Source organism: Buteo buteo, chromosome 1 (genome assembly GCF_964188355.1).
Source record: "Buteo buteo chromosome 1, bButBut1.hap1.1, whole genome shotgun sequence".
Classification (NCBI taxonomy): Eukaryota; Metazoa; Chordata; class Aves; order Accipitriformes; family Accipitridae; genus Buteo; species Buteo buteo.
In genome coordinates, this window is record NC_134171.1 from 25,413,207 (window position 1) to 25,434,995 (window position 21,789).

The 21,789-nt window shown below is 39.0% G+C and overlaps 1 protein-coding gene across 1 annotated transcript; it reads left to right on the forward strand.

Annotated features, from left to right (window-relative positions):
• The first annotated feature begins 446 nt into the window (after positions 1-446).
• PGM2 (phosphoglucomutase 2) lies at positions 447-20,570 on the forward strand. The gene is made up of 14 exons (XM_075024300.1): positions 447-1,104; positions 5,287-5,454; positions 6,326-6,432; positions 6,777-6,861; positions 8,129-8,212; positions 9,635-9,828; positions 10,961-11,150; positions 11,858-11,955; positions 14,466-14,646; positions 14,759-14,852; positions 15,735-15,864; positions 18,430-18,619; positions 19,267-19,400; positions 20,179-20,570. The coding sequence occupies exons 1-14, from the start codon at positions 1,033-1,035 to the stop codon at positions 20,279-20,281; spliced, it is 1,830 nt and encodes a 609-aa protein (XP_074880401.1). The 5' UTR covers positions 447-1,032; the 3' UTR covers positions 20,282-20,570.
• Positions 20,571-21,789: the final 1,219 nt, after the last annotated feature.

Sequence of the window (21,789 nt, forward strand, 5' to 3'; positions counted from 1 at the left end):
CTATTAAGTTCTTAAGTTTGAGACTAAATGCTAAAAAAAAACACTTATAGGTCAATTCATTGGAATACTTCCCCCCCCCCCCCCTTGCATGCCGCTTGGCTTGTGCAGAATTCCAGCTTGTTCTGGAGTGTACGGGACAGGGCAACAGAGGAGGAAAGCTGGAAACTGAGTCTCTCCGGGCTGTTTCCCTCTTGGCCTCCAGGTGAATGTAATTTGTTGTTTGTTTGTTTGTTTGTTTGTTTTATGGGGAGGATTGGCTACACTGTTGTTAGGATGTCAAAAACCAGACAGGGCTAAAATCTTTTCTTGGGTCCTTTGTTTTGTCCTTTCCCTACTATCACACGGTGGACAGTAAAGAGTTAATAAAGATAGCCCCACATAGGCACCTAATGCTTAAAGTCTAAGTAGGTGACTCCATGTCTGTATTTTGCTTATAATCTTTATCCCAAATTAGGGTTCTCCCGAGATCATCCCTCATTTGTACTGACTTGAAAAAGAAATCTAAGTAGCCTTAGTCCAATGCCCGCGAGAAGCCGCACTGTTTTTCAAACCGCCTCGGTTTCCTCCCGTCCGTCACGCCGAGCAGGAGGCGGCAGCTGGGCGAGCGCGGACGAGCTGGGCCGTTCACCCCATTTCTGCCGGCAGGACCCGGGAGCGCGCTCCTCCCCGCTCCGCGCTGCCCGGCGCTGTCGGGCCGAGGGGCCGCGCCAGGGCCGGGCTCAGCCGCGGCACCCCGCCGCCTCCCGTGTCCTCCCGTTTGCCCCCGGGGGGGGGACACGACACGACGCGACGCGACGCGACGCGACACCCGCCGGGACGCCCGGCACCCTCAGGGCGCCGGCGGGCGCTGCCCAAGCCCCCGGGCCGGCCCCGGCCCTGACCCTGACCCTGGCCTGGGCCTAGGCCCGGGCCGGCGGGCGGGGCGGAGGTGGGGCGGCCCGGCCCGGCCCGGCCCCGGCGGGCGGGGCGGAGCGGGCGAGCTCCGGAAGAGGGAAGGAGCGGGGCGGCGGCGGCGGCGGTAGCGGTGTCGGCATGGCAGCGCGGACCTCCGCCGGGGACGGCGCGGTCCGCCGCGCGGCCGAGCAGTGGTTGCTCTGGGACAAGGTGAGGGGCGGCGGCCAGCGCGGGCCCTGCGGGGACCCTGCGGGGCCCCCCCTGCCCCGCGGGGAGGGCGGGTGCCGGGGCGGAAGGGGCCTCCCCGTCACGCAGGGACTGACTTGGTGGGGGAGGCGGTGGGGGCGCCGGCCGGTTAATGAAATAATTCCCCAGTCTTCAGTATTGTCGGGTTTCGTGGGTTTTCCCCCTTTTTGTGCTGTTGCTTAGGAACACCTCGGTATGCGCTGCTTCCCTTCCTGTTAAGGTGCTTAAACATCTTGAGGCTTGTCCCTGTGTCCTCAGTTTCGGTCCCGATTTGGTAGAATCTTCTGTGTGTTCCTACGTTCCACATGCCTGAAGAAATGCCTTGCCGTAGTGGTGTCGCTTACGTTGCTGCTCGCTGCTGCAGTTCCCACCGAGATGCAGGCCCATGTTCCGTATGTGTGGATTGCATGTGGTTTTGTCCCTATACATGCAAGTTGTTCGTTTGGCTGTATTGGAACACACTGGCCATTGTGGCCACTTTAATGACTGCCCTGGGCTCAGCATCGTACAATGCTCTCTGCGTTTTGTGCAAGCTGCGTATTTGTTTGGTGAGGGGTCTTCTGCTCTACCAAATCCCTTTGGTAAGGGATTATCAGTGAAAATTAGTAGAATAATTCTTTTTCTAGTGTTCTTTCCAGGTTCTAAAGGGCATCATCAGAAGTACCTCAAGTTTGTTGTGATTCTTCATTAAAGATCATTTGACTGGTTAACTGATCAGTTAGCCAGCTCTGTTTTTATTAATGATAATGCAGTACCAAACCAGCCCTTCTTTCAGAAATGCTAGTGTATCACATCAAATGACAATAGGCTTTCGTGTCTTTTTTATTCCAGTTTAATTGATTTTGAGAAAACAGTCTGGTTTTAAAGGGCCTCTTACTTCCATAACTTCCTTGACTAATGTTAATTATATTCCTATCTTCTGTGTAATAATTTAATTTTCAACTGGTTATTCCGATTATTTTGTGAAACCCTCTGCAAATCTAATGCAGCATCCCTTACAGGATCTTTACTTTTGAAAGGTTAGCTCTTTGTTAACAATTGCATCTTTGACTCAGTAATAATTGACTGGTGTGCAATACCCACTGCTGATTGCTCAAAAACGATGAGGTATTTTCATTTCTCAGGGACCTCTTACGTGTTTGTATTGAGTAACAGAAGAATCCGATATAACCCTTGTCCATTTACTCTGATATTAAAAAAAAAAAGTTCCTTTTTGATGTGTAGAGATAGGTTAATATTTAATGATGATAAGCTGCACGTTTCTTACAAATAACAGTTTGCAAGAGCAAGCCCTTATGGCTGAAGACAGTCCTGCTGACTTAACAGGAAGTTTCTACCTAGATGAGAGTTACTGAGCTTGTTACCAGGCTGTTTTTGTCACTGTATTCATTACAGTAGTATCATATTTTTCATTCTTTCTATTATCGATCATAAAATTATAGGTAGAAGGTAGCTTCTGTTTTTGTTAAAAATAAAACCTGCTTAGTCAGTAGCTGTCCTTCTACTCTAAAACCTTGTGGGGACTCCTGCACTGATGAAACCTCTTTGGGGCCTTCCTGCTGTGTAGATTAAAGTAACTCAAGTGTTACCAGGTGATATTTAAGCAAATTGCACTACTGGATATTATGTAGATATACTGGATATATATAATACTCTGTATTAAATCATCTGCCACTGTATTCACAGAAATCAGTATTCTCATACTCACATCCAGTTTTATTTGAGAGTAGAAAAAGTGTTACCTGAGAGAACCAAGCAGCGCTTCATCCTTCAGATACAATTGGATCCTTCTTCAGTAGAGATGCTGTGAAGATTTGGTTTTGGCCTTTTCTTCTGCTTCAAAAAAAGTTTAGTTTTTTTCCTTAGCTGTATACAGTGGCATCATAACATTCCTAAAATTGAAACAAAATGAGAACAGTTGTCTGCACAGTAAAAAAAAAGAAGGGCAGATTCTTAGGAGAATATAGCCATAAACAATTACAACAGTAATTCTGGAAAAATCCTTCTGCTATATTGAACAGACTTGGGCCTGGCTTTTACCATTACTTGGGCGGGAGCAGCGGGGGGAAGAGGGAGGAACAAGCTAAACAACTAAATTCATGCAATAAAGTTTTCTCTACCAAATGATGTGGACTGAAACTCTGAGACTCAGGCAGCCACCTGGATAAGTACGATCATTTAACCAGACGTGAAAAACTGGAGGATCCCTGTAGTTTCACGGTAGATGCCAAACCCAGGAAATTCTTCTAACAACAATGACAAACAAAAATCTCCTTGGTTGCGAGAGCTACAGGATGTTCCTAGTGTCCAGCTGCCCGTTTGTACTGGCATTACAGCTTCTAGTCTGTCCAACATCTATAAAAATGTGTGCAGCATCTACCTAAAGAGATGCCCGTTTCAGTGGTAAGAGACAACTCCCGTGCACAACACTCATGCAGGAGCAGAAAAAAAGGTGACTAGGCAGTGTACAAAGCCTGATGCAAAACTGTCATTCAGGCTTTACCTGCGGGACAGAGGCCTGATATTTCATCAAAAGGTTCAGGTCAACTTTTAAATAGCCTAAACTCAGAATAGTTATGCTGACCTATATTATTCTGTAATCACATAGAATTATATTTATTACAGAATATAATTACTCTGTAACAATACAGAGTTATGTTGAGCCTCCTACAAGGAAGTGTCAGTTACAACATTCTTTGTCTGGTAAATTGGTAATTCTTAAACTGTAAGTCAGTAATTTTAGGGTACCTAATTGCTTATTGCACCCAGGAAACCTTGTTTTTTTTTCTTCTTTCTTATTTAGTTTATTCTGCATTATATAGTTTGCTCATTAGCACCAAAGGCTCTTTCGCTTTTTGAGTATTTATTTAAACTATAGCATTTGTTCTGCAGCAGCAGGTGCACAGGTCAATGATTAGGGCATCCAGACCCTAGTCTCAGCATGGTGTGCAGAATGCTTACACCTTTGTATGCAAGCTCACTCACATGCATGTTCTGCAGCATTTTCCAGAGCTGCTGAAAATAGATTTTTTTTTTTTTTTTTTTTTTTTTTTTTGCCTAGGATGCTGTAAGCATACCTAGGTCATGCAAGAAATAGTAAAGTCTGTGACTTTTATGAGGTCATTTGGTTGACTAGAAATCAAAGCTTGTGTCCATTTGGAAATTATAATCTTTGTACTCCAGTGTAAAGTGTGTGTAATCGTGCGGTGAGTAACCTGTGGAGTATGCTGCCTTTCCACATAACCCTGTTGCCTAGTGGCTGGAGTGTGCCATCTGTCCTGTTGGCTCATCAGTGTTCAAGAAATCAAATACTAAACTTAACAAATCCCATGTTATTAAGATTGAGATGTTGGGGCATATAGGACTTTACTTGGAAACAGAGTTGATAACAATAACGAGTTGATACAAGAAATATACCAAGAAAAGCAGTGAGACTTAGAAACTCCTCACTGTTCGCAGGCAGTCTGATGTGGCCTTTCCATCGCCACTCCGCACAGTCATTTTCTTGAAGAATTCAGCTGTAGTTGCTAAGCTTTCATCCTGAGGGTTGTGCTTATTTTTACAAGCATTACCTGCATATATATTGCAAATTGTCATCTTTATCTTCTGACCAGTCTGCTTAGTATTGCTGCTGCCTCTGGTGTTAGCCAGTCTTGGGACAAGGTTATGATTTATTTTTTTTTTAACTCTACTTATAATGCTATGGAAGTAACAAATATTTCTTAATCATCAGCTTAACTTACTTATATGTTTAGAGTAGTTCTTGTGTTGTGATGACAAAGATTCTGTGAACTGTAAAGGTGGTTATTTTGTTTCTTTTGTTTTTAAAACCAGAAAATATTAAAATAGACATCTTGGAAATCTTCTCATTTTCCAAAATGTGATACATACACTGCTGTCAAGGCAGCATGTTCACTTAAGGAGATAAATCTAAAACAAGTAATACTTCAGATTGTACTGACTTACAGTTAGGAAGATGTAGCAGGAGTTCTGGTGTTTGTGGTGTGTGATGTTCTGATGCTGTGAAATAACTCAGTACAGCGAGTGGGAAAGGAAGTCAGTTTTGTTAAGAAGCTTAAAGGTATTAAAAACAAACAAACCAACAAACAAAACCTTTTCTAGAATATCTGAATTTTGTATTTACAGAATCCCAAAACTTCTGCAATAGTGAAGAAACTGGTTGCTGATGGAAATGCTGGAGAACTGCAGAAATACTTTGGCTCGCGGATGGAGTTTGGCACAGCAGGGCTCAGAGCTGCCATGGGAGCAGGGATTTCCCACATGAATGACTTGACTATTATCCAGACAACCCAGGTACTGTGTTCAGCACTTTATCTCACTTAACCGGTTGTATATATGAACAGAAGGGCCTCATTTATGACAAGCAAATGGGTATTCTATGGAAATACAAGTTTTTTACTATTCCTCCAGTTTTCAGAAGTAATTTAAATTATAATTATTAGCTAAGTGCTGATCTCTGAAAACAGAGAGAACTATTAAGCCATTAAAATAAGTTATTTTCCATATTTGATTTGCAATTGAATTTATAGACAGCTACAGTTAAGCTCAAGTGGATCAGTTAGTCCTGATGTAACAACTACAAAAAACCCGAAAGGTAACCAGCATTTGGTTAAGCTTTGTGTATGTTGGACATAAATTTACATAAATGCAGTGAAGCTACATATACGTATATAGGTCCTAAAGTAGATCTCCTTGGGGAGGGCTTAAAAAAACCCCAAACCTTAAATTACTGCAGCCTGGAGTGGTGGTGTATCATGTCCTAAACAGGTGTCATTATCAAGGGTGACATTCAGTTAAACAGAGATTTCAGTTAAAAACCTAAAATATTGGCCAGTTGTTCTCTTCCTCATCTGAGACCTGACACAGCTAAATAATTTCTCAAAATCTGCAATTCAGACTAATCGTGTTAACTGTTTCTTTCTGGAGTTGGTTCTGATTTTTGGAAAAGTACTTAAATGCTGTCCAGCATCACTATATTGATTTGAAGGTTTTTGATATTCCTTGGTGTTTATTGGTCCTAGACAAACTGAACCCCAATCCAGTTCAGTGAGATGTTACGTGCACTCACCTTTCTCTGATGTCAACATCTTAGCAATCACCTTAATGCAATTATAAACTAAATATCAAGATTGGGTGAATGAGGTGGATTTGTTGTTGTCTTCAGGGATTTTGCAGATACCTTGAGAAGAATTTCAGTGACCTGAAAAAGAGAGGAGTTGTGATTGGTTTTGATGCTCGTGCCCATCTTTCCAGCGGAGGTAGTAGCAAAAGGTACTTTTCAGGTTTTAAGTATTTTGTAGACGTCTTGCGCGATCCATTATGGTTTTATATCTGCTTGAACAGTATTTTCTCTTTCTGTAGGGTGAATTAAGATGAGGGATTTATAGTAATTTTATATTCTGCTAATGCCAGAGCAGTTCTTTGTCTGTTGGGAATTGTGAGGGAACACATTTGAATTGGGTCTGTATAATAATTTGGGGTTTATTTATGTGGGGTTTTGTTTGGTTTTGTTTTTTTTTTTAACTGGAGGGGTGTTGGGGGGGAAAGCTGTGAATTCTAGGAAACTAATTGGTGAGAAAATGAATGTTTCTTAGGCGTGTTTTCTTCCTTTTTAGGTTTGCCAGACTTGCTGCTAATACCTTCATCAGTCAAGGAGTTCCCGTTTATCTATTCTCTGATATAACACCAACTCCTTTTGTGGTAGATTTCTCTATTATATCTTTTTATGTACACACAAATTTTGTCAGATATCTTGTATTACTTACATTAAGGAAAAAATAAACAAACCACTTCTAACTTCTTAAGCTCTACCTGCAGTTAGTCTTATGCTTATTTAGCTATATTTAGTTTAGAACATCCACAGCGAGAGAAGGAAGAAGCTTAGTGGAATATCAGTGACAGTGGGATGTGTTTCTATTCATTCTTGCTTTCAGGTGGATTTCTTGTAGAAGACATCTTACTGTTTCTAAATTGCTGTGGAGTCTGAAGTCTGAAACATACACACTCATTTAGTTTTCTGATTTTTGGTTGATTGGTTGGTTTGGTTGGTTTTTAAAATTTTTTTTTCTTTCTGGGGTATTGAATCCAAAGTAGCATCTTTGAACAGGCTGTTGGAGTGCAGCGATGTTATACCGGGAGGGTTGTTGAATGGTTCCGCATTTTCACCATCGGATCACTAGGTGTCAGCCCTCTAGAGCAATAACGAAAACCCCTACCTTTGCACTAAAAGCAACAGTTTCTCCCCATACCACTTGCTCCAGTGAGTGCTGCAAACAGAACATAGTGGGATGAAGACTTTGTCTGTAGCATTCTTGTACTGATACAATTTTTGGTAGATTTAGGGTCAAATTCTTCATAGTGCAGCTTAAAGCAGTGTTGCAAGAACCGCCGTTGATTGCATTCACTATTAAGTAAAGAGCGAGGAGTAAACTCAAACTGGACCTGTGGTCACAAATAGTGCTTTATTTTTAATTCACTCCATCTGTTTTGGACTAAGTTATAAGAGCTCTCTCCAAAACAATTCTCTTCTGAACCACGATGGAATAGTTGCTCCACAGGCTGCTCTCAAAAGGTAGTAAGGATGAGACTGCACCAGTTGTGCAGACTTCTGTCATTACCCCAACAGACTTTGCACCCTTAAAGACCTCAGATATCTCAAGTCATTCTACAGTAGGCAACGCACACATTCGGTTTTCTTCTATAAAAACACTACTCTAGAGACCCACAGAGCATCTGAAAGAGTAAGAATATATAAATGGGAAAATGCACAAGAAAGCGCCAGGGCTAAGTGCCATGTGGGATCTAGTGGAGCAAGTACTACTTAGCCTCTGCTTTAGAGAGTCAGTCTGTTGGAACCACATCCTGGCTTTCTTTTCATTCAGCAGCATGGAAGTATTGCATATGCATGAGAATAAATAATATGTAATATTTTGCACATTCCACTTCAGATAACTTTCTCTTGTTACAGCCATACACAGTAACTCACCTGAAGCTTTGTGCTGGAATTATGGTTACAGCTTCCCATAATCCAAAACAAGATAATGGTTACAAGGTATTCCTATACAATCTATTTTCTGGCTTTTTTCAGACATTTTTGTCCACGTAGAGACACTAATACTATTGCATAGTTCTTACCGTGGTACAGACCAAATTAATTGATAGTTTGATCTCTTCTAGATGTATGGATTTAAAGCTAGTAGCATGTTATAATTAAAATCTTAGCTCTAAAAAGCAGGAAGATAAGTCATATCATTGCATACTTTGGAACACTTTAAAATATTCACTGACCTCTTTTCAAAAGCATTAATCATTTCTCCAATTCATGATTTAAAAAGATCTCTTCAGTTTTACAAATCCAGAGAATTAAAAATATGTGAAACCTAATGAGTTGCTTGTACAAAATGTTTTGAATAAATTCTGTTAATTTCTTGTTTGTTTTTCTTTTGCTAAGTGACAGTTATCAGTGTGACTTTTTTCTATGACAGAAATCTGCTTTCCACTGAAAAAAAAAATGGCTGAGCTGCCAGTCTGCCAATCATCGCACAGCTGGACTAGTCATATACAGACTGTTTCCAAAAATACACAAATGAAAGTTGGGAGATCTTTTTTGTAGTCTTAATAGAAAAACAAGGCATTAGCAGGGATGATTTCTTGCTGTTTCTCCCTCCAGAACTTCATGTCCGTTTAAAATTGTGGGTTTTAATATTTCATGTATTGATCTTGATAGCTTGTTTGGATGTTTTATCAATTACTTTTTTTAATCAACTTTGTTTTTTCTTAATGTTTTGTTACTTAGGCTACATAAGTACATGGCCCAGATGCTGTTCGTTATTTTTCCTTAAACTTGTGGTCTGTAAACCATCAGTAGAAGGTAGTGTGCAAACAACTGCCAAAAAGTAAAACATAATAAGTACACCTCTTCCTGGATGTGTAAACAGTCAACAAAAAGAAGACTACAAATAAAGAACATCTTGAAACTTAGTTGAATTTGTGCTTGCTGTTGTGGCAACACTGCTGCTGTAGGCAGCTGCAGAGTTTTTGTGCCTTTCTCCTTTTTTTTTTTTTGTGGTAAACGTGTTTCACTTTTGCATGCTTTTTTTTTCTTAAGAATTCTTCTATATATACTCATTATACCTAAAAATCTGGCAAAAAGTATATGAAATAGCATGGGCAAGTTATCTATCCCAAGACTGGCAGACAGGCTGATACTTGAATCTTCTCAATAAATGAGCTGGGTCTTTTTATTGTGTTTCATTATGGATTTTGATATCTTCTGATAAAAAATAAACAGCTTTTTTTAATCGAACAAAAATGGGATGTGAGAGGAAACACTTGAGAACATGAACGGGAATACTTAAGCGTAATTTACTGTAATACTTTACTGAATGTAGTGCAGCTTAGCCAACAAAAAAATAACAAAGCCATCCTACAATATTAATGACCAAATACTGACTTACCCTTATTTATTATTTAGGTTTACTGGGAAAATGGTGCTCAGATCATTTCTCCTCATGACAAAGGAATTTCTCAGGCTATTGAGGAGAACCAAGAGCCGTGGCCTCAGGCTTGGGATGACAAACTGATTGACAGCAGCCTGCTACTTCATGATCCATATGCCACGGTCAATAAGGATTATTTCAAAGACATACAGAAACAGTGCTTTCACAGGTAACTGGTGTTAGCCCTGTTAAGAATACAGTAATTTCCATCTAGTATGTCAGTAGGGCAGTTTAAACTGATGGAAGTCAGAGTGGCTGTGATCCTGCCATGATCCAGTTCTGTCTGTGCCCCCTTGTCATCTTTTGTGGTAGCACTGGCAGCTGTGTGGTGACGTAGTAAGCCAGTTCATAAAGCTGGTCTGGCAGAAGTCTAACCCAGCAAAGTGAGCAACTAGTTTCTGAGTATATCATCTCCCTGTATTCGCATGACCACGCATCAACCAAATGCCACAGCTGGGGGTGAGCTGACACTGATGGTCCGACAGCCTTAAAATGGGCTTCTAAGAGAGAAGTTGAACCAGGCTGTTAAGCCAGTTCTGGAAGAAGGAGGTCTTGCTCTGCCATTCTAGCCTTGCATGTGCTCCTGGTTGCCTTGGGTGCCTTGCACGAACCTATTCCTGTCACTTGCCCAGTAAAAGCTTTACTCAACAAAATCAAGTGGATGTTTCTCTTTGTGATTAACAAGTAGAATTGGTTTGTGGACTAGATGACCTGTTAGATCTGCTTATTTACATAAAAAATTTAACCACTAGTAACCATGTTCTTACTCTTGCTAAAAACGAAGTCAGAATTACTAGGAAGTTGGGGCTATGTGAGAAATTATGCTGCTTTTTCAGAATAGGAGTTAAATGTCTCCCTAGGAGTTTGCATGCCTTTAGGTATGTTCTATACTTTCAATAACGTACCTCATAAAAATGAGTGTGCTCAAATGAAGCATGCTGCTGTCAGTTCACTATGTTCACAGTCTCTGGAGGTGGTTTAAATGCCGGAGTTGGGGATGAAGAGTCTTATTAGTCAGTTGTATTTGCTTTCCACTCACCTCCTTTGGGGTGCATAGAGTGTACTATCTTTCTTATTCCAGTGATTTGCACATACCAGGATGTTAGATGTCAAGAGTGACTCATTGCTGAAAAATGAGGCTAAGCCAATTTTCAAGCCATTACCTTTAAAGTCTGACCTTCTTTAATTTATAATCTGAAGAGTGATATAGAATACTGAGTCATATATGTTTCCAAATGTAGTCAATTTTGTGCAGAATATTCTTCCATATCCAAGTTTACTGTTAATCTGTTTTATTTCAGGAATATAAACAAGGAAACAAACCTGAAATTTGTTCATACTTCTGTGCATGGTGTAGGACATAAATTTGTGCAGTTGGCCTTCAAGGCATTTGACCTTAGCCCTCCTTTTGCCGTTCCGGAGCAGAAGGATCCTGATCCAGAATTTCCCACAGTGAAGTATCCAAATCCTGAAGAAGGCAAAGGTGTTCTGGTAAAGAGATTTTTTTTTTTTCCTTTAAAGTTGCAATGTCTTTCAAGCAGTGTTTCCTTTCTGCCAGTAGTGATGGCTATAAATATTGGTTGAAGGTCTATTTTGTTTCTGTTTTCGTAGCCTTACATTTAGTGAAGAGTTAGCTGGTGTCCTTTCACTGAAATTTATAACTCTTTTTGAATCATTCAGGTAATAATTAGCTATAACTTTAAACTACTTTGTTCTGTGCTCTGACAGAATGGGCAGCATGTGCACATAGAACAAAGTGATATAGTTCCTTCTAAAAAGTAAAATAATAATTTAAAAATCTTCACAGTTGGTTTTGGAAAGTTTCTACGATTTACATCTGAAATACAAGGACTAAACTGTTCTGATATGACACTGGGAGGGGGCTGGGGAAGTCCTGACAGGTGGTTAGAATTTCTGCTACAAGTATTTCTGCTGCACTTTGTTATTGAAGGATCCTGTTGAATCTAAGTAGCATTTGACTGGGGCTGCAGAAGTGGAAGGTTGTAGGTGAAGTTAAATATCCTGACTGTGCTCTCTACTGCTGCCAGGCTTGAAGCTTATTTTTTGTAGAGAAATATTGTGATTTTGGGTGTTTGAGATTTAAATAAATTGGTAAAATTATTTAAAACCTATAAAGAAAGTGAAAATATTATTCAGGAGTATTAACACTCATCTGGTCTTGCTTACCACTTTTCCAGACATTGTCTTTTGCTTTGGCTGAAAAAGATGGGGCAAAAATAATTTTAGCAAATGATCCTGATGCTGATCGACTTGCAGTGGCAGAGAAACAAGAGAGGTATGGTAATAAAGAAATGCAAACCATTTACATTTTTTACTTAAAGGCTAGGCTCATTTGGGGGATTCTTGCTACCTGTGTTGCAGAGGAAGAGAGAGTAGTCACAGTAGTCATTTTTGGACTGAAAACATATAGAAATGTGAGAGGATTATATGAAGCAGAACACAGTGGGAGCAGTAAATGAAGTAATGATTAATATTAGACACTGTACAGAAGCATGAATAAATACTTGACACTTGCTGTACTTGAGGCATGCACAGAAGCATGTGAATTGTTATGATTGTGCTATACCTTTTTAAAGGTAGGTTTTCAGTTAGAAAATTTTCACAGAAGACTGATAAACATTCTTCCTTACTATGTTTATTAAATAATAACTTGAATATTCAGGAGAACCTTTATAGTTCACTGATAATCTCAGGAATAGGGAACATCCCTGTTCTTTAGTATGAGTTCCATCTTCTCAAATACTGTTAGACCAGACATGTTACTAATCATTAGATGATTTGGGCCTCTCTTGCTCAGTTCCCCACTTCTATGCATAATGTTATGTACCTGCATTTCACCTTAAGCTTTGTGGGTGTTTGGTACTTCTCAGTATATTAATTTGTACTCTCTCCTTTAAGGACCAGCTATACATGCATTATTTATCTATGTATATCCTGTCAAAGAACGGGATCACAAAAGGTAAACTTGCTCAAAGAGGGGCTTCTCATAAATTTTTCATATGTATGGAATATGTAACCTATAGTTCTGACCCAATACTGCCATTCCCTTATTTCATGCCCCCTGGTATCCTGTACTTCTACGATTGTTTGCATTTCTGTATTGTGGCTATATTTGATGAAAGAAAATAAGCTGAAGTACTGCACTTGGTATCATATCTACAAAGAGTGGTGTTTCTCTTTTATCTACCCTGATAAAGCAGAAACTAATCCGAGCAGTTAGAAACCATAAATCTTTAATAACAGTAAACTTCAAGGTTTTCAGCTCAGAGAGGAGCAGAAATGGTGTAAATGAATTCCCTGTGCCTGAGAGCCAGAAGAGGGATATAAAATCATGGCAACAGTCTTTGGTACCCAAGGGATGAGATGGTGACATCTGCCAGATGTCCTCAGTGATTGTGGATGACGCAAATATTTGAACCTGTATCAGTTACGCAAATTCCAAAACCCCAGTAAAAGGAGACAGTGCAAATATCCATTTTGCTCACCAGATAACCTCTTTTGGGTCTTGTAGCAGCTTCAAAGGCAGCAGTGTTTTCTGTGGGGTTTTGGGGCTTTTTTTAACACATTAGCCTCACAACAGGAACTAAGGATGCTTCTCTGCATTTAGAAGAAGAATGGGCTAATTGGCACTCTCTGGGGTATCTTGGGCAGTGTTAGCTGGAATATCCTCATTTTAATGTTTTTGGCCTGTGCCAGCCTCAGTTGGCAATTCAGCATTGAGGAAAAAGCATAAAAAGCTTCAGTTTGTGCTAGTTATGATGCATTAAAATAAGAATGCAAAATCACTCATGTTTTTTGTCTAAAAACTTACAGCTATCAGAGACTTGAAGAGGGGGTGTTAACTTACTGTATTTACCACCAATGAGAGCATGGTGCTCTCATTCTCCTACCTCTTTGCTAATTGTTTAGCCAGTCTTAGTTGTCTCCTAACTTTCAGTCCTGTGTCCTCCTCTCAGACTTCTGCTGTAGCTATTCATACACTAATCGGATATTAATATAGGCTTCTACAGTATCTGTACTTCTTCTTTGACAGAAACTCCTGCTAGAGCACACTCTCTCAGCACTCTTACACTAAGTTGTCGCTGTGCATTGCTTTGTGCCTGTTGGCATCAATAAATGCAGGAGACTGAGTCTGCTTCTCTTTCACAACAGGTACTGTTTCTGTAGGTCTTGATTTTTTGTCAGTTTGGCAGTGTCTTTGTCCCTTTTTGTGACTGGGAATTTTGGGGCAATTTTGACATCTGTCTTTCCCTTTTTCTTTCAATTTTTCTTGTTCTAGCAACACATCAATGTTAATCTTTTTTACTTGTTTGAGATTTTTTCCAGTCTTCCTTAATGACCAATTGGTGTATTTGTGATTAAATAAAAGGTATTTGTCACTGAGTCAACTAAAAATACTGATCACTTGAGAATTGTATTTTTGTGTCCCTGTGCTTGTCTTAATCATTGAGTTTGTAATTTGTCTGCTGAATATTTTTGTTAAAATATGTTGGAAATACCCCTGTTTCATCTTTGGATAAACTCAAAAGCTGGTACGTATGACGGAGGAGGAAAGTAACCGCTTCAGAATTCTTTGGGGGAGGAATTTTGTTTGTTTGTTCTTAATGAACATTTGATATCTTGTTACTGTTACTTGGAACTCAGATGCAGTGGTTTTATTTGCTAGCGCTCATGTATGGAAGAACTAGTAGATTCCCCCCCCCCCCCATTATCCTTTAAATTCATATACTTTTTTTTTTTCTTTTTCTCCACCCCCCACCCCCACCCCACCCCCCCTGCCTCCAGTGGTGAATGGAAAGTGTTTTCTGGAAATGAGCTGGGAGCTCTTTTAGGCTGGTGGATCTTCACTTGCTGGAAAAATCACAACAGGGATACTTGTGCCATTAAAGATGTCTACATGTTATCCAGTACTGTTTCTTCCAAAATCCTGAGAGCAATTGCACTAAAGGAAGGTTTTCACTTTGAGGTAAGCTGTAACATGTTATTCCATGTTCTTTTATTTGCTTACCTACACAGTGTCATATCTTTGTAACACATTGCTTTCATTTTTAATACCTTTTTTCTCCTCCCTGCTGTAGGAAACACTGACAGGTTTCAAGTGGATGGGCAACCGTGCGAAACAGCTCATGGACCAGGGAAAAGCTGTTCTTTTTGCATTTGAGGAGGCTATAGGTAAGAAACAGAACATTATGTTCTAATATCCTGTAAAATAGTAAAAGTAGGACTATTGAAAAAAATGGCAATGAAAAGGTGCCCTCAGCCACAATGGATGTATTTCCAGTGAGTAATTGATATCATCCACGTGGATGATTGATATTACTAGTTTTAATCCTTTGTATCTCTGCTTAGCACAGAGTATGATGATGTGAGTTAGGTGTATATATCTTCAGTAGCATGGCTTATGTATACTTGGACTGCAAATTCTGTGTGAGCTATTTAAAAAAAAAAGAAAACAAAACCAAACACATTTTTCAGACTTCAAGTTGAGTATGTTTAGCTGGCAGTTTTATGCTAAGTTTAAATGTGAATAAAATAAAGTAAAAACTCCCCCAAATTATACTTGTAAACTGGAAAGCCATGAATAAAAGCTATGAATTTGTGAGAAGGAAATTGTAAAGCTATAATGCTATTTCTTGAGTATCTCATACCTGAAAACCAGAGAAAATGTGACTAATTGAACAAATAATTATCAGTGTTACCATATGCTGCCATGTAAGGGTAATAGCATTTGAGACAAAGTGCTATACTTCCATTGTTCCTGCAGTGTGGCATTTCTCTTTCATGAGAGCTCCAAAAGTTCTCAGGAACATCTGGCACTGATACAATACAAATTTGTCTCTATCTTGAAATTCCATTAAATACCTTGCTTATCTAAATTAACACTGATTAGAAGATAAAGTTTTTCCACTTTTGGTTTAACTCTAAAATGTCTATACTATGGTAATGTGCATTTCTCCTTTAAAAGATGTTGGTTTGATTAACTTCCCCCTCCCTCCCATTTTATCTTATTTCCTCATAAAAGTCTATCAAATATATACAACTTTCTTTGTTTAGGGTATATGTGTTGTCCTGCTGTTCTGGACAAAGATGGTGTCAGTGCTGCTGTTATAACTGCGGAGATGGCTAGCTATTTGGCAACCAGGAATTTGTCTTTGTCTCAGCAGCTGAAAGCCGTCTATGACGAGTGAGTTCGATTATAGTTGTTTGATTTTCAGATTTTCTCCATTCCACATACTGGGGTTAATAGGGAGTCGATAGCAACCTATAGCATATGAAGAAATAAAAATTGGATTATTGTCATCTTCTAGAAAGCATGCCTGCGTCATGGGCATGAATATATTTATGACTTCATTTTGTGTTGTTTTGAGGTATTTTAAAAAGAATAATATTACCTTACTAATTCCCTATTAGTTAATCAGATTTTTAAGGGGTTTTTTTTGCTTGTCTGAAAGATTTATCCCTTTTGGAAAGTTCTGCTCTTCAGTCCTTTTATAGAAGATTGGCCTGGGTTTTGGCCAGCAGTATTGCTGTGTTGTAGAGATCATAGTGCCTCTTGCTGCTTAAATGTGCTAGACATACAAAAATGTTGATGGCAGAATGGGTCTAAGTAGCTCTGGCATATTTAGGCTACTCATAGAAGCCAGCTTGCTTCTGTCCCACTTGCAGGGCTACTTGTGATTAAATTAATTCTAGTTGGCTCTAAAGTTAGGCTTTTTATTATATTATTCCATCTTTTTTTGATGGATAGTATATGTTGGTTGTCCTTCCAGTTCCTGAATACTGAGATTTGAGCTGATTATGCAGAAGTGCTGTAACTGTTTGGCCATAACTATTGGCTATATACAGCTGGGTATCCCTCTGAGAGCTTTTAATGTGAGGCACTACTTTTCTTTTGTTCTTATTTAGTGTGTTCAAAGACCTACAGAAATCAATAGCAAAGATGGCTGTTGGATTTCAGGGGGCAGGGAGTGTTTTTTGTGGGGGTTTTGGGTTGTTTGTTTTAAAGGAGGGAGCAGCACAGGCTGGCAGATGCTCTCCACCTCTTCATGTCTCATAGACAACAAAGGAGTGGTGGATCGTGCAAAGAGACTCATGGAAAACTCCAGCCTTGGTGCTGCTTGTTTTCCAGTCCTCAGATCTCTCATTTGCATGCAGCACTATCCATGGGTGTTTCATCCACAGTTTAAGAAGGAATCAAGTGGCAAAGACTTGCTAACACACTGCATAAATAAATAGTGGAATTTATCAGCTATTGTATGTGGCAGAAGTAAACAGTAATCTAAATGCATGGAAGAAGAATTCATGCCTAGAGCTGCAAATACAGCATCTGATGTGAGAATTCCCTTAATTATTAGTAGCTGGAAGTGTATATTCAAAGAATTATCCTTCTCTGGCTTGTGCTTTTTTTTTTTTTTTTTTTTAATACTCATTCAGTAAACACCTGCTTTAGGTTGCTCTCAGAAACAGAACATTTAACTGAGTGGAACTTAAATGTGCTACAGTGCTACTGTGTACATAGCCACTCAAGAGGACTCTGAAAGAGCTTATTTAGCATAAAAGCAGTCTGTAGATGCAGCTCAAAGTAAGATGTCACTGCACATAGTCACTGATTGTGGAAAAGCTACAGATACAGGGAAGGATACAAATCTGCCTATTAAATTGGTCTTTGATAACTAGAACTGGAGGTGGTGTGTTCTTGTTTTGTTCTGGGGGGTTGTTCTGTGCGTGTGTGGCTTTTGTTTAGAGTTTGTTTGCAGAGCTGCAGTTTTCTATTCCTTACTACTTCATTCTTCATCAGATTTGTCTTGTGAGTTGCTGTTGAAGCAGAAGAAACTCTACTCTGTATTTTCGAGGTATAGAAGGGGGATCTGTTCTCAAAGAAGTAAATGCAGAACAGGAGAAGGACACAGTCCTAGCAGGCTCATCACTTCTTTCAAATATAGGATAGGTTTTGTAAATTCTCTCGCAGGATTCTCAAGACTGATTTAACAACTATTGACCTTCAAGATGTCCATTTTGGTATACACATGACCCTATTTAAGGACCTTTCAGGTTTCTAGCCTGACCATCCTAGTACTAACGAAAGATTCTGCCCTTCAGATTTTCCCTGGCGTCAGGAATACTTATCAAGTGTTGATCTTTAGTAAGAGCTCACTTAAACAACCAGTCCAGGCTTGTATGCTTTTCAACAACATGCTGTTTTGAAAAGTCAGTGTTAGCAGGTGATTTGTCTTTGATGCAGATTCTGCATCATATTACCTGGCAGCAAAGAGATAAGCTAAAGAGACGATGTTCAGAAGAGTTTGGTTTAGTAGAAACACTTAAAGGAGAGCAGCTTCTGAAGTGTGATTGAAAAAAAAAAAACAAACCAGTCTGGAATTTGTTTTACTCAGAAAAGGTCAGCTGGAATCCAGTCAAGGAAGCTATTTAGATGTAGCCTGTTCTCTTCCTGTGGTGGTTAGATCTCTTCAAGGCAATAACATCTTTTTTTCTTCTGGTTTAGCCATAAACATTCTCATTTTTAATCATTAAAAGGAAAAGGTGTCTGCACAGAAGTTTCTTTAAAGTATGTAAAACAGGACAATTAAGCTGTTGAGGCCTTTTTAAAATTGTGAGGGGGTGAACTGGTGCTACAGTTAGGTGACCATGAGTATAGACTCTTGCTTTAGAGAAGGTTTTATAATGTGTATGGTGCACAACTCTAAGAACATCATTGCTTCTTCAATTCGTTAATATTGTGTCTTCACAGATATGGCTTCCATATTACCAAAGCTTCATATTTCATCTGCCATGATCCTAAAGTTATTCAACAACTTTTTGACAACCTTAGAAATTTTGATGGAAAAAACACATACCCAAAATCTTGCGGTAGATTTAAAGTTTCTGGAATAAGGGATCTAACCACTGGGTATGACAGCAGCCAGCCAGATCAAAAGGCTGTAAGTATATTTTTAAAACTATGTATAAATCATATAAGTATGTATATACACATATATAAAAAATTCTATGGAGAAACACTCTAAACATTATGTTACATCCTGAGTCTTAAAATAAGTTAAATTGGGGATGATTGTTTTGCCTTGGTAGGAGGAAATGAAGGTTGGGGGAGGGTTGGGTTTTTTTGTTTGGTTTTGTGTTGTTTTTTCTCTCCAGGATGACAGTCTGTAAAGGGAGGTAGGAGGATCTTGCTGTCTTGCTACAGCAATCTTGCATTATTTTCTTGTAAGTGTAAGTTAAACTGTCTGCTGAGATGTGTCTTTGGGTTCTTTAGTTTTCCACAGTCTATGTTTCTTTTCCTCCTGGGAAATGCCATTACAGAGCAATTTCTGTTGGCAGTAAAAATGTTGAATAGACTTGAAATGAGCTACCTAGTAGCAATGTAGTGCTGCCAGATTCTAGGTTGAGGGTAAGGCTGTCATTTGCCTGTTGTGGTCTTAAGACCACAATGATGAAGAAAACAGAGGAAAGCTTAATTTTAGCTGATCCTTTAGTTATGTTATGTGACATCAAGTCTTGGGTTTTGCCTTGAATTCATTATATATAGTCACTTTCCAAGCTTCTAAAAAATTATTCTTACTATTTCTAGATACTTCCCACTAGTAAAAGTAGCCAAATGATAACGTTCACTTTTGCTAATGGAGGAGTGGCCACAATGAGAACCAGTGGGACGGAACCAAAGATCAAATACTATTCTGAACTTTGTGCACCTCCTGGAAACAGGTATTGTCACTTACAGCAGTAAGTGCTGTGTAATAGGGGCTGTGTGGCTTTTTGGTATTGTTTTGGCAGGGAAGGGGCTCTCCATGATCAAATAATATTACTGCAGTCATTATTTTAGCAAATGTATTTGCATAAAGCTTCGATTCTGCAAAATTTATTGACGCATTCTTGTCGTCACTGAAATTCCTTTGAACTTGGTTTCACATTCAGTAAAAACAGTATCAAGAAAAACATTCTGCCTTAAATGAAAGTAGATATATTCACTCTTTTTTACACACATAGTTGATTTAAACTTCTATAACTATATGTAGTGTTCTAATATAATTTAAACACTTTTATGTTTAGTAATTATACCCTTGACTGATTAGCCTTGGAAATCATATAGTCTTAAAGATATATGCAATTATTAACTTATATAATGAAAATAATGCTTTCTCACAGATGAAAATTAATCTGAAAATACTATTACAAGTATAAAAGTTACATTTCTAATCACATATATTTAGTAATAGAAGATCTTCTGAACTCAAACTGGCTGTTTTATTTTAGTTATATTGTGGGTTTATGTTTCTCCGTAGTCTTAAGTACCTTCATGCACATCAGTTGGAAGTCAACATCAGTGTATTACCATAAGAAATCAAGTGTATATACCTTTAGCATTAATAGAAAATGCTTGTCTAAAACAATGCAACAGACTTAAAGATTCCTCAGACTGAAAACGTGCTTTTTAGCTTCTCCACTATGACACTGTTTTCTGTATTTGTGTGGATTTTCTCAGTGATGTTGAGCAGCTGAAGAAGGAACTAGATGAATTGGTCAACGCTCTTGAAAAACACTTCTTTCAACCAGAAAAAAATAATCTTCAACGAAAGACTGAGTAAAATTGCAAAAATTACTACCTTAATTGGTTTTTGCAGCATTAGAAGTGCATTATTTAAGAAGTGAGGATTTTTAGGACCAAACATCTGAGAACTCAGACTAAACAGACTTCTGCTTTTATTAAGAGTCACTCTGGGTACTCTTGGATCTAGTATCTTATTTTGGAAGTACCTTTACCCTTAAAGGACCAAAAAAACCCCAATCAGTTGAACTAAAAGCTTTATGAACTAAAAGTTGACTGCAAATGTATTTCAATCAAAACTTGTTTTAATTAAATATTACAAATAATATCCTGGACTGTTTTGTGGGGACTTTTGTTTCTTTTGCATGTGCGTAATCTGATAATACTATGCAACTTCATCTAGGTTTAGATTTGCAAAGCAAGTTCTTCTGTTAACAAGAAGTGGTAAAAGCCTGTGGTGAGACTTTGACAAACTTGGGACAAATGCTTCAGAAATAGTGATCGTTCTTGGGGATTTCAGCCCAAATAAACAAGGAAGTCACAGTGAATTTGCTGAAGAGCTATTTGCTGTGGGATATACATCATATTCCAGGTTAGAGATACTAAGTGTACTACACTGCCATTTAATACCATGAACATACTAAGATAATATATCTACATACAGCACCCTTCTGTTGCCTCATTGAACTAAGAATAATTAGTTCAATGCGTACCCAATCTCAGAGTCTGTCATACTGTATGCTACCATGACTTGGTGCGTAACTCTGCATGTCTGATTTAGAGCAGAAGTTTCCATTTTATTGCATGCTGTTGTCTGCACTTGCAGAGCCTGAGAGGGTTATTTGGAGGTTTCCAGATGACTTTAATACAAGGTTTTTCTGCATTTTCAGTACTTGTTTGGGGTATCAGTGCAGCTCTAACAACCCCGGTGCTTCTTGGGTAAAGGAACTTCTTTGCCAGAATGAATTCTGGTATCCCATGGAGAATGACTAGTTGCCAGACCAAGTATAGATCAAATTTAGCAAACTATTCATAAAGGAACAAACTTGCCATTCCATCCCCAGTAAATACTAGCTTACCTTGTTAGCTAAGATGGTAAGCAAAGAACACTGGATGCCTGCTTTTACCTTACAGACTTTAGAGTTGTCATTGGAGGACACAAGGAAAGGAGTAGTCCCTGCATTCTGTGGCTGTCATGTCAGTTTTTCTTGGCTGTGCAGAATCAAAGGCAGCATCTGAATAATTCATATTGAGGTCCAGCTGTGTGGCACAGAAAATTAACGTTAAAATAAAGAAGAGTACTGATGAAACAGAATATGCTGTGAATCAAATCCTAGTCCTTTAGAGTAGAAAGCTAAAAAGACAGGTTATTAGTTTGTGCAGAAAATGCTTGTTCACACCTTCCACTTTTCTATTTCCATTTCTCTTATACTAAACCAAAGATAAGACAGGTCTTTATTGATACATGTTTATTTGGTGCCTTTATTTGGAGCAGTCCCTACTCCTAAATAGGACCCTAGGAGCTACTGAATGTAGTAATAACTGTAA